The sequence below is a fragment of the Microtus oregoni genome, unplaced genomic scaffold (genome assembly GCF_018167655.1).
Source record: "Microtus oregoni isolate MIOR12 unplaced genomic scaffold, Mior012 000005F_ref0000423, whole genome shotgun sequence".
In the NCBI taxonomy this organism is placed as follows: domain Eukaryota; kingdom Metazoa; phylum Chordata; class Mammalia; order Rodentia; family Cricetidae; genus Microtus; species Microtus oregoni.
In genome coordinates this window covers 26,266,023-26,279,680 of record NW_024543064.1, presented here as the reverse complement: position 1 = coordinate 26,279,680, position 13,658 = coordinate 26,266,023, and the positions used below count along the sequence as shown (strand labels likewise).

At 41.6% G+C, this 13,658-nt stretch overlaps 1 protein-coding gene across 1 annotated transcript in view; it reads left to right on the top strand.

Moving 5' to 3' along the window:
- The window catches only part of Clspn (claspin), a 35,132-nt gene that overhangs the window by 2,180 nt on the left and 19,294 nt on the right, over nt 1–13,658 (top strand). Inside the window, exons 3-10 of the mRNA XM_041652181.1 lie at nt 462–901; nt 3,741–3,902; nt 4,655–4,732; nt 5,222–5,294; nt 6,202–6,310; nt 6,499–7,076; nt 12,169–12,360; nt 13,166–13,368. Of these exons, the coding sequence (XP_041508115.1) occupies nt 462–901; nt 3,741–3,902; nt 4,655–4,732; nt 5,222–5,294; nt 6,202–6,310; nt 6,499–7,076; nt 12,169–12,360; nt 13,166–13,368 (1,835 nt within the window). The remainder of the gene's footprint in view (nt 1–461; nt 902–3,740; nt 3,903–4,654; nt 4,733–5,221; nt 5,295–6,201; nt 6,311–6,498; nt 7,077–12,168; nt 12,361–13,165; nt 13,369–13,658) is intronic.

Genomic DNA, 13,658 nt, shown 5'->3' with positions numbered 1-13,658 from the left:
AGTTATTTTATTGACTTATTATATTGTTAGTGCCCCAGCTTTATTATTTATTTTCTTTTTTACAGATAGAAAATAACAGTGCTTACATAGATTTTTTTTAAGGAATATCCATTTCTGTTATATAACTGAATAAAGTGTCTAATAATTACTACATTGCCTGGTTAAATCGCATTCACTATAGAAAAGGATTTCTAACACCTGCCAGGATGATTAGAACAGCTTCACACATTATAAGTACATATAATTACATTTTTAGCAAGAGAGGTTTTGGCACAGGAAAAAACTTGTAGTGTATTTTTAGATATGCTTTGCTACAGCCAGTTCTTAATGTAGTTGTGTAATTCCACAAGGTGACATATCACATGTATAATTAAATATAATTTTAAGTAGCTAGGAAGAAGGCCAAATGATTGGGTATCTTCTTTTTAAAAAAAAAAAAAAATTTTTTTTTTTTCCTCCAGATTCTGACGAAGAGATATTTGTGAGTAAGAAACCGAAGGGCAGGAAAGTGCTGCAGGACAGCGATTCGGAGGCTGAGGACAGAGATGTCGCTCCAGAGATGCCCACCCATGGCAGCGCGGAGGAGAATAAAGAGAACTTGCACTCGAGGGAGAGCAGGAAGCACAAAAGCATCTCTAAGACTCTGGCCGACAGCGATGAGAGTAACCTGGAGGGAACTGTGTGTCAGGAGAGCCCTGGAACTCCAGAGACGTCTTCCTTAGAGCTGAACCACCGGTCTGGACGCCCCACGGATCTCACCCCTGACGGAAAGCTAGCCAAAAACCTCTCCAGAGAAGGGGCTGAAGGAAAAGCAAAAATGAAACCCAAGAGAAGACTCGAGAAAGAGGAGAGAATGGTGGGAAAAATTCGGCGGCTGAAAAAAAAGGAAACAAAACATGAGGTGTGTTACGATTTTCTCAACTTTGTAATCCTTTCCGTTGTTGTTAATTTTGAGGTGGTTTCACCATGTAGCCCTGGCTATCCTGGAACTCACTCTGTAGACCAAGCTAGACTTTGGCTCACAGAGATCCGCCTGCCTCTGCCTCCTGAACGCTGGGATTAAAGGCGTGCGCCACCAAGCCCAGCAATCATTTTTCTGAACTTTATAATGCAGTCTTTATTCAAGGTTCTTCTAAAATATGTTTTTACTGGACATGTAATTGTACATACTTAGGGGTTCTGTGATATTTCAGAGCGTGTGTGCAGCATGTAAGGATCAGATCAGAACAACTGGCAAACCCATCGCCTCCAGCAGTTGGCTTTTCTTTATGTTGGGCACATTAAAAATTCTGTCCACTGGTTATGTTGAAATATTGAGTTAATGCTTGTCAACCAATAGTTATCTTACTGTGTTGTAGGGCCTTAAGAGTTATTCTTGAGGGCTGGAGAGGTGGCTCAGCAGTTAAGAGCACTGACTGTTCTTCCAGAGGACCCTGTCAATTCCCAGCACTCACATGGCTGCTCACAACTATCTGTAACTCCAGTTCTAGGGGACCTGACACCCTCACACACATACATGCAAGCAAAACACCAATGCACATAAAATAAACAAATGATTAACAAAAGAGAGTTATTCTTATTCATCCACACTCCTATACCCACTGACTGTTATCTCTATAACCCATTCATCCAAGGCCCCACCTTTCTAATTCTCACACTTTTTTTCTATTAATGTGTTTGTGTTTGTGTAAGTTCATGTACACCATGTGGATGGTGCAGGTGCCTGTAGAGGTCAGAGGTGTCAGATCCTCTGGAGCTGGAGTTAAAGTCAGCTGGACGCCACCAGAGAAGGGTATTGGGAACTGAATCTGGGTCCTCTTTTAACAGCAGCAAGTGCTCTTAACTGCTGAACTGTCTTCTAGCCCAAAATCAACTTCTTAATATCCACATATAAGTGGGAACAGGTGCTCTTTCTCTTTCTAGTTTAACATAATGTCCTTGTCTTAGTTGGGGATTCTATTGCTGTGAGAGATACCATGACCACGACAACTCTTAGAGAAAAAAACTTTTAATTGAGGTGGCTCGCTTACAGTTCAGAGGTTTGGTCCATTGTCTTGGTGAGGAGCATGGCAGCATGCAGGCAGACATGGCAGCTGGGAGTGCTACATCTTGTAGGCAACAGGAAGTCGACTGTGACACGGGGCTGCATCCTGAGCACAGGAAACCTCAAAGCCTACACCCACAGTGACACACTTCCTCCAACAAAGCCACACCTTCTAGTAGTGCCACTCCCTATGAGGTTATGGTGGCCAATTACATTCACACTTCCTCAGTCCTCTGAGTCCCATCAACATTGCTGCAAATGACAGAATTTCTTTCATTTTTTTTTCATATTTCGAGACAAGGTTTCTCTGTGAAACAGCCCTGGCTATCCTGGAACTCACTTTGTAGGCCAGGCCAGACTTCTCCCTCCCAAGTGCTAGGATTAAAGACAAGCGCCACCACCACCCAGCAGAATTTTATTTTTTTTTTTTTGTTTGTTTGTTTGTTTTTTTTTTTTTTTGTTTTTTTTCGAGACAGGGTTTCTCTGTGGTTTTGGAGCCTGTCCTGGAACTAGCTCTTGTAGACCAGGCTGGTCTCGAACTCACAGAGATCCGCCTGCCTCTGCCTCCCGAGTGCTGGGATTAAAGGCGTGCGCCACCACCGCCCGGCCTAGAATTTTATTTTTTAAGTGTGAACAATATACCCTTATGTATGTATGAATATTTCATGTTTGTGTTTGTTGAAGTACATTCTAAAGAATAATTAGGTTTTATTTTTTTAAGGTAGATTAATGGTTTTTTTTAATATTTATTTATTATGTATAATTTATTTATTTATTATGTATACAATATTCTGTCTGTATGCCTGAAGGCCAGAAGAGGGCGCCAGACCTCATTACAGATGGTTGTGAGCCACCATGTGGTTGCTGGGAATTGAACTCAGGACCTTTGGAAGAGCAGGCAATGCTCTTAACCACTGAGCCATCTCTCTAGCCCCCGATTAATGTTTTAAAATGTAGGTTTTTGTTCCTAATACTGTTTCCGTACACAAATTGTAGTTTTATATTGACTGCTTTGCATAAGGTGGAATGGTTTTGTAATTTAGAATTATTGATCTTCTTTGCCATTATGGATACATGAAGGATACTTCCAAATAGATGGGTTTCTGGTTTCTTGGTGTGTTCTTGTAGTAATTCTTTGTTACTGCTCCTCTGATGAAACTGACTTCAAAGGGAAGATTTTTGAAAAACACAGAATCAATCAAAAGTTCATTTGTTAGCGGGAGGCGATACACACCTTTAATTCCAGCACTCTGCAGGCAGAGGCAAGCGGATCTCTGTGAGTTTGAGGCCAGCCTGGTTTACAGAGGGAGTTCCAGGGCAGCCAGAGCTGTTACACAAATCACAGCTTGGATTTCAAAGGCTAATTGTAGGTTAGGACTCATTAAGAATGTTCTAGGTGCGCTATTTTGTTTGTTGATGAACGGTGGGGTTTGTTGTCTGTTTCAGATTGCCACGTGATGTGAAATGCTAGGCTTTAAAATGACGAGGTTGCCGGGCGATGGTGGCGCATGCCTTTAATCCCAGCACTTGGGAGGCAGAGGCAGGTGGATCTCTGTGAGTTCGAGGCCAGCCGGGTCTACAAGAGCTAGTTCCAGGACAGGCTCTAACACCACAGAGAAACCCTGTCTCGAAAAAGCAAAAAAAATAAAAATAAAAAAATAAAATGACGAGGTTGTGCCTTCTCTTTATCACCCAGGAAAGCGTTGCAGACCAGCCGCTTAATGACAGTGGCTGTCTTCTTGAAGACAGTGATCTTTTTGAAACAGGTTTGGAAGAAGAAAACGACTCTCCAATGGAAGATGAAGAGTCATTAGAGTCGATAAGGGCAGCCGTGAAGAACAAAATGAAAAATCACAAGGCAAGTGAAGAGCCACCCCAGCCTGGCCTGCCTCCTCAAACCTTTGCTTTGTGTTTGATTTACTGTTGCAACTTTCATTTTTTAACTTAATTTCTAAAAGATTTGTTTTTATGTATGTGGGTTTTTGCTTACATATGTGTCTATGTACCACATGCATGCAATGCCCATGGAAGCCAGAAAGGGGGCATTGGATCCCCTAGAGCATGAGTTTCAGGTGGTTGTGAGCTGCCTTGTGGGTACTGGGAGTCAAATCGTGGTCCTCTGCACTTTGGCTCTGTAGGCTATGACACAAGTGAGTAAGTGCTCTTAACTGCTGGGTTAACATTTCCAGTCCCCATAAAAGAGAGATTGTTTTTTCAGTTCCCTAGATATCATTTCCCTTCTTAGGAAATAAATGAATAGAAAAATTAAGATTCTGATTCCATTTGTATCTAACTTTTTTCTAAGCGCAGTAGGAAAAGTTTCTAACAGGTAATTATTAACTTAAGAGTAAAGTAATATGATGTAGTAAGAAACATCCTTTCACCAGCCTGTTGGTTCTGTTATCCCAGCTACTCGGGAGACAGGAGAATTGTAAGTTCAAGGCCAGCCTGAGAAATTTAATGAGACCCTGTCTCAGAACAAAATTTGAGGACTGGGGATGTATCTCAGTGGAAAAACACTTGCCCAGTTCAATGCCTCTCACCAACAAGAGAAAAATATCTTTTTGTCTGAGTTTAGTTTTTTTCTTTAATCAATTTGCAATCTTGTAGAAAAAGGAACCATCTCTGGAGAGTGAGGCGTTTTCATTGGAAGAGGAAAATGAGTTATCTAAAGGCAGTGGGAGGAAGGTAAGACAGCCCTACCAGTAATTGTATTGACCTCTTCCACAGGAGAGTGCATTTCTCATAGATAAATCTTTGTCTTATTTCATTTCCAAGATCTTATTTACTTCTTTTTTTAAAGGATTTATTTATTTATTATGTGTATGTATATACCACATGCAATGCAGTGCCTGGTGCCCATAAGTGGGTGTCAGATCCCCGGACCTGGAGCTGCCACATGGGTCCTCTGCAAGAGCAGCAAGTGCTCCTACCCGCTGAGTCATCTCTCCGTCCTCCAAGATTTTTTTTTGTACATGGAAGGAGCAGAAATATCATTAGGTTAAATTTGTTTTCTGAGATTTGCTAATAAATACATTTTATTTTTGTACTGAGTTTATTAGTGCCCGTTCTTCCTTCTCTTCCTCTTTTCTTGGAGAGAAAAACTCTTCAGAGATAAATATCTTTCTGAAAAACACCATTAATGTAGTTTCACCTTTTGTTTTTTTTTTTTTAAAGGAAAGAAAGGCAGCGAAGTTAAGTAAGGAAGCATTAAAAAAGCTACACAGTGAGACCCAGCGTCTTGTCCGAGGTAATACAAACCAGTACAGTAAACTTTGAGCTGAATCATGGTTTTGTGGTTTGTTTGTTTTTGTCACCTCAAGGTGGATGTAGAGGAGTTGGTTTGCTGATACTCCTGAGATGAATTCACATTGTGATTTGAAATTTAGAGTTAAGCTTGATAAATGTCCATTGTTATCCATGCCCGTTGATCATTAATATAAGCAAGAAAATTTGCAGAACTGTGGTAGAGTTAAGGGGAAACTTTGTTTCTAAGATATAAATTTTTTAAATTTTAAGCTGTTTGTATATGTGTGTGGGTTGTATTCATGTGGGTGTAATTGCCCGCAGAGGCCAGGGGAAGTCAGAGCCCCTGGAGCTCAGTTGTAGGCAGTTGTGAACTGCTGGCCCGACATGGGTTCTGGGAACTGAACTCGGGTCCTCTGTGAGAGCGTTAGTGCTCTAGCCCCTAGAGGGAAAGCTTTTAAATGTTGTCTATGGGCTGACTACATCAGGGTCCCTGTAGGAAGTTTTGAAATCTATAAAATTTTAGGCCCCACAATAATTCTGATTAAATAGGTTTGAAGTGGAATCTAAGAATATATGTTTGTTAAAGTCATTCTGGTTGATTTTTGCCTGTCTTATGGTCCAAGGCCCTTATGGTGTTTGAAGCTGGGAGGATTGGAAGTTTGAAATCCACATGGACTGTACGGCAGGTTCCAGGCTAGCCCATGTTACACAGCATGACCCTGTAACAAAACAAACACAAAAGCCAGGGGTCTCCAAGGAGCTTATCTGTGTTTGCCCTTGCCCTTGGTAAAGCAGGGTTGCTTTCTGTTTCTCATGATGACTTTGTATTACACTATTTGATTAACTGATTATGAAGTGGCATTTCAAAATATACACGAGTATTTCCTTGTTTTGTTCCAATTTTTTAGAATCTGCACTTAATCTTCCATATCATATGCCTGAGAATAAAACCATTCACGATTTCTTCAAACGTAAACCTCGGCCCACTTGCCAGGGAAATGCCATGGCCCTGCTGAAGTAAGAACCTGCTTTTCTTGTGATTATTGTCTTAGTGAATATTCAGTTTTGTAGCATCTGGTATAAAAGTTTAGACTCCATAGTCCCTTAAAACTGATTTAAACGATTCATTCTGTGTTGAGGGATGAAAGTGTTTCACAGTGAGAGTTTTGAGAATTTTCAATTCCAGCTCATTTCCCCTTTACTAGGTCATGTAAGTATCAGTCAAGCCATCACAAGGAAACCATAACCACAGCAGATGCAGCAGAGATGACCGCTGATGACCCCAGCAAAGGCACTGAGCGGACATCAGGTACAGAAATCGCAATGGGTACTAATGTCTTACCTGAGGTCTCGGAAGAAGCTGGGATCACCACTGGGTCAGATGAAGCTCGGTCAGAGGAGCCGGTAAGACACGGAGAGCTGGAAATTGAGGAGCCCGAGAAGCACATTGAAGACAGACCTTCTCCTGGGGACAGATCAGCATCACAGCAGGAATCCCCCATCTCCAGGAACAAGGCCAATGAGGAATGTCAGGTTGGAGAACTCACAGCATCTGACCCTCGTGCCCTGGAGGGAGAAAAACTGAAAAAAACAGGAGAAACAGATTCAAAAGAGGAAGAGCCAGAGCAAAAGACTAAATTGTCAGCGGTCGCACCCCCTGAAAAGGTGAGAAGATTCACTGTGGACCGACTTCGACAACTGGGAGTGGATGTCTCCATTCGGCCTCGGCTGGGTGCTGATGAAGATTCCTTTGTGACGCTTGACGAACCTGAAACGAACAGAGGTAACCCTTGAAACTGGGGAGACTGTGGTTCCTACCTGCAACTTGTGCTAGTGTGGAAGATGGTGAACGAGGGAGAAGCCAGGGATTGCACTAGAATCTCATTCAGATGAGTCTGACAGAATGTCAGGGTGATCTTTAAGACTTTTTTCAGATGGAAGCCTTGTGATAATTAACATGTAGAATAGGCAGATTGCTGTTGGGTTATGGTATTTAGGAATTTGTTTCTGATTTGAACATCTAAATTTTTCTCTGACCCTGTGTCAGATCTTATTAAATCATTCATAAAAACATTTCATTTTTCACAGCCAGAGAGAAACACTTTGGTCCACTTTTATTGTCTGCAAAACTGAATTTCTTCCCCCAAACCCCATACTCAGCAGATACTAAACTATTTGCTACATTTATAAGATGCCTTACCTCTTTCTGAGCTGACAGAGCAAGGTCACCTGTAACCTCATAGGCATCCTGTTTTATAAGCAAGGCACTCTATCATACACCCAGGTCCTTTCACTGTAGGCCTTGGTTAAGAGCACTTGTTGCTCTACAGAGGACCAGAGAGAGTTTGGTTCCCAGCATCTACATCTGATGGTTCATAACTACTCATAACTGCAGCTCCAGGACTCTTGACATTCTTGTGTCTTGTGTTTCTCTGGCTAGTCTCAAACTCACTGTGTAGTCATGAGTGACCTTGACTTTCGGAGTGTTGGGATTGTAGGCCCGTACTGCCATGCCTGGTTCGTGGATGCTAGGAATTGAATTTAGGGTTTATGCATATTAGGTGAGTCACTCCCTGTCCTTAGAATATATTACAAGTTGTTGAACTGAGTTTAGATATTTAGTTATTGTTGAATCAGGATCTCTCTGTGTAGTTCAGGTTAGCCTTGAATTCCCAGTCCTCCTGCTTCTGCCTCACAAGTGTTGGGATTCGGTATGTGCCAGCACTCAATCAAGCCTGGCTTCTCTCTAACCCATCTTCAAAAGAAAGAAAAGAAAGACATACTATACTGTATGGCTCCAGAGTGATACTGAAGGTGTATTGAAATAATGTATTAAAATGAATAGAGTAAAGAAACAGTCAAATAGTGATAACTAAAATTATTTGCATCGGGACTTTCAGCCAGGCAGTGGTAGCACACATCTTTAATCCCAGCACTCGGGAGGCAGAGGCAGGCGGATCTCTGTGAGTTCAAGGCCAGCCTGGTCTACAGAGCAAGTTCCAGGACAGTCTCCAAAAACACAGAGAAACCTTGTCTCGAAAACACACACACACACACACACACACACACACACACACACGACTGTTTCAGTTAGCAGCTTATCATTGGCAGGTGCTATGTCAGCCACTGTGTCTGTTATAAAATATTCCTGGTGACTTCGTTGGGTAGATGGGCTTTGTAGCAGAGAGAAAAGAGTACTCTGGGAATGAGTGTGTGTGTGTGTGTGTTTTGAGTCAGGGTCTCACTGTGTAACCTTGGCTATTCTAGAACTCACAGTGTAAATCAAGCTGGCCTCAAACTTGGCAGCATTCCTCTCCCTCTGCCTCCCAAGTACTAGGGTTACAGGTGTACACTGTAAGTATGCCTGGGAAGGACATAGAAAATGATAGAAAACGGGAGACGATGGGCATTTGACTGGAACTAGAGATCTAGCTGGGCTGGTATGAAACACAACTGCACAGTCATTAGCGAGGGACAAGAAGGAGCTGCTGCCCACCGCACCAAGGAACATGCTAAACGACACTAGGAACTATCTAAGTAGTCCTGGCCTCAGATACAGGAGTAAAACCTTTTTGAGGATCTATTATATTAAATCCTGATATATTCTTTATTATCTTCCTTAATTCTGGAGATTATTTTGCAAAATGAAGAAACAGGCTCAGGAGTTGTGTAATTTTTCCAGCATAACATTTAGCTCATGCAGAACCTAGCATAATACCTGCCACATGATGGACACCTTCTTTTAATTCAGCATTTTGTCCGGCTGGGTATGATAGCACATGCCTTTAGTCCCAACATTTGGGAGGCAGAGGCAGGCTTATCTCTGGGCTCGAGATCAGTAGCTTGGTCGACTTAGAGAGTTCCAGGACAGTCAGAGCTACCCAGTGAGACTCTGACTCAAAAAAAGTTTATTTATCCTTTAAATATAATTGATATGAAAGCTGTTTCCAGACCAGTCTTTTTCATGCTACTCTGGACATGAAGTTTGTATCAACATCCATGCAATAAACTTCAATTTAGCATTTTGTTGGGTAGTATGTGTACAAATAAGACACAACCCCTCTTTTTGAGAAAATGAAAATTGAATAGAGATAGGCTTTAGGCAAATAGACTATTACCTTACTAGGTGGTAAATAAAGTGGTCAGTATATGCCATTAGAGAAAATGCATAGGAACCCTAGAGCAAATGGCACTTACTTGGGTTAGAAATTCAGACACGTTTCTGAAAGAAGAAATAAAACAAAAAACCCACCAGCGTACTGAAAACTGAGGAGGAGATACCAAGGCAGGGAGGGAAAAGAGCATTTTTAGTAGAGACAACTGCAAAAGACACAGGTAATAGATGTCACAGGAGTGCCGACTGGTGTTGTGATGGTTGTGGGGGATTGGCGACAGCCTAGATCCTGTGGCATGGCAGAGCTATGATTGAGCCTTTCTAATCAAGGACCATTGAAAAGTTTTATTTATTTATTTATTTTGGGTTTTTTTTTTTTTGAGGCAGGGTTTCTCTGTAGCATTGGAGCCACGCCTTTAATCCCAGCACTCGGGAGGCAGAAGCAGGCGGGTCTCTGTTAGTTTGAGGCCAGCCTGGTTGAAAAATTTTATTTTTACTTCATCGGGGGAGGGGGAGGGAAATTGGAGGCGGTGGCGGGGAGGAGGCAGAAATCTTTAATAAATAAAAAATTTTAAAAATTTATTTTTTTAAGCAGAAAAAAATGACTCAATTATTCATTTTAGGAGGTTCAAGCTGATCACTTGTATAGTTGATGCCTTGAAAGGGCTTAAGATTAATATTAGGGATCTGGGCATGATACCATGTACCTGTAATCCTGGCACTTAAAAGGCCAAAGCAGGAGAATTATTGAAAGTTCAAGGCCACCGTGGCCTATGTAGCAAGTACCAGACCAGCCAAGGCTACCTAGCCAAGACCCTGTTTCAAAAACCTGAGAAACAGAAAAGGAAGTTAAAGAGATGGCTCTGTGGTTAAGAGAATGTGCTGCTTTTGCAGAGGGTCCAAGTTCAGTCCCAGCACCCATGTCTGGCAGCTCATAACCATCTGGAACTCCAGTTCTAGGGGATCTGATGCCCCTGGGCCTCCAGGGGCACCTGTAGTCACTTGCACATAAACACACACACAATTTAAAATTTTTAAATAAATTTCAAAAAGTACAAGCAAGAATGAAAACAATGATAATATTTCACTTTCTTCATCTCATAGAGTTAATTTTCATGAGAAAAATGAATATAGATTTAAATTTCATCATGTAGGAAATACACTATTCCTATTCTTTATGAAGGCCTAGGAATAGTATCTAGCTTTAGTTAGTGGAAATGAGAACAGTAGACCGAAGCTACTGGTGTAGACTTGAGCTGGGGCAGAGGTTTTCTACCTGGCGAGAGATGAGAGAGACTAGGAAAAGACTGAGGGGAGGAGAAGATGGCATAGTTGAGCCGTGTATCGAAGGGCAAAGAAAGGGTTTGCGTCACCTGTTTCCAAGATGAAGAGCTTTGCGTCGTCACTTTTTCTAGTTATGAATGAAGGTGCTTCCTCTCTGTTATTTTAGGGCCTTAGTGAAACCTTCCTACTCAACTGTTTTATTTTATTAGCATCAATAATGATCTGCCTATTTCTGTTCCCTTTCTGCTGGTACCACCTGTTGCTTCCAACGTTACCGAGCCACTATAAATAGGAAGCAGCCTTAGGGTTTCTCTCATTCTTCTTTTCTCTGTAAGTAGACATAACATCTTTTAGAGTTGGGTTTTTTACTGCTAATAATTGTTAAAGGCACAATAGAAGATTTTGTCTCCTCCTCTAGAGAAAGTAAAGAACACATCTAGGCGCTTGCCATATTGCTACTAACATGGGATTTAAATACATGTTTTTAAAAAGTTCATCATCAACTAGGTGTGATGGTGCACACCATCTCAGCACTTAGATGGCAGAGGCAATAGGATCAGGAGTTCAAGATAGGCATGGACAGCATGAGACCCTGTCTCTAAAAACAAACAAAATACTAATAAGATCCAACAAAAAATAAGCTTTTTATTTTTATATTTTTAAAATTGATCTTGCCACTTTTTAAAAAGTTACTGTTTATTTGTTTCATTTTATGCATATGTGCCTGAATGTATGAATGTGCACTGTATGTGTGCAGAAGCCCTTGGAGGTCAGAAGGCATTGGATTCCCTGGAACTTGAGTGACAGGCAGTTGTTAGCCACAGTGTGGGTGCTGGAAACCAAACTCAGGTCCTCTGCAAGAGCAGCTAGTGCTCTTAACCACTGAGCCATCTCCAGCCCCAAATTAAACTCGTGTTTTTTGAGACAGAGGCTCACTATGTAGCCCTGGCTGGCCTGAAATTGGCCTGTTGACCAAGATGGCCTTGAACTCAGAGATACACCTGCTTCTTTAATTCCAAGTGCTGGAATTAAAGGTATGTACCACAACAACTGGCTCCAAATTAAGCTTTTTAATAGCTGAAATTAAGGCTAATTTGCTACTAAAAATGAAACAGAGGCTGCAGAGGCAAAGAGTAAAGGTACATGCTATCAAGCTATTGACCTGAGTTTGATCTCTGGAACCCACAAGATGGAAAGAAAGGACTGACTCTAATAACTGTTCTGACCTCCACACGTGCCGTGGCACGCAAACACACACTATGGTAAGTGTGATAAAAATTTGCTTTAAAATGTTTGGTTTTTAAAACAGCGAGAACAGGTATAGGTTATATAGTGTATGAATTTTATGCAGATCTTAGTAGCAAGGGGGTTTTAGTTTCCCTGTTATTTTCCTCGATGCTTATCATTCTTAACTGGAATCTTCAAGGAAAGAGCGTGAGCATGACAAACTGACAAACTGGTTCCTGTTTGCATTTAGAACTGGAAGCCCTGAAGCAGCGTTTCTGGAGGCATGCTAATCCAGCAGTCACTCCCAGGGCTCGTCAGACAGTGAACGTGAACATCGTAGTAAAGGACTTGGGCAGTGACGGCAAAGAGGAGCTAAAGACAGATGTGGTGCCCGTGACATTGGCAGCTGAGAAGCTGGATGAAGCAAGCCACACAAAACCAGGTATTTGTCTTTATTATTGGAGGCTGCATGGCAGAAAGTTGCAGGCCCTTTTTCCTTGGAGACCGTGGCACCATGAGAGCTGTGGAGTGAGCACGATAGCTTTATTTTTTCTAAATAGCACTTACCTATTTACAAAAAGTAATAAATACTATAGAAAAATGTATAGAGAAGCCAGGCATGGTGGTGCACACAAGTGCACACCCCAGCATTTGGAGGCTGAGGCAGGAGAATTATCCCTTTTATCAGGCTTACTTTTTAATTGTTGGTCTTTCTATAGAAATAAGTTTGTCACTGTTTTCCATCATGGCTTCTGAGCCAGAGACTTTCCCAGCGCTGAGACTCAAATCCAGAGCTCCTGCGTGTTAGTCAAATGTTTCTCTGCTGAGCTACATCCCTGTCCCTTTGAGCTGGAGACTTCTGAAGCCTCATTCCCTCCCCATTATTATTTGGGTGCAGACATTCTCTTCTGTACTATCCCATGTTAAAATAAGTAAAAGCCAGTCAGGTGGTGCTGGCATGTGCCTTTAATCCCAGCAGAGATAAGTGGTTCTTTGTGAGTTCAAGGCCAGCCTGGTCTATAGAGCTAGTTCCAGGACAGCCAAGGCTACACAAACCCTGAACTTGAAAAACAAAACAACAACAACAACAAAAATAAGTAAAAGCCTAGAGTAGTAAGGTCTTTGGTTTTCCTTTCGGGTGTCTAGAATACAAATAGAGTTACATAAATTTCATGTTTATTTATTGTATTGTGTAGTCAGTCATATCTGAAGCATGCTAATATATATATATATTTTTTTTGGTTCAGGTGAAAAACTGCAGGTACTAAAAGCTAAATTGCAGGAGGCAATGAAACTCCGGAGGCTTGAGGAGCGGCAAAAGCGCCAAGCATTATTTCAATTAGATAATGAAGATGGATTTGAAGAGGAAGAGGAAGAAGAAGAAATGACGGATGAGTCTGAAGAAGATGGAGAAGAGGAGGTAGAAGAGGAGGATCAAGACACTCAGGAGGTTTGGGGCAATTATGTAATTTTGTTATTTGGTCATGATGAATAAGAGAAGATTTATTTATTATGAGTATGGATGTTTTACCTGCAGTGCCTGTGGAGGCTGGAATAGGATATTAGATCCTCTGGGACTATAGTTACAAGTGGTTTTAGCTGGTGCTGGGAACTGAAACAATTCTCTGGAAGGCAAAAGGTGCTCTTAAGTGCTGAGCCATCTCTCTAGTCCCAAAAAAGGTTATTTTTTTTTTTATTGTGTATGTATATTTTGCCTGGGTGTGTGTGTCACGTGTGCCT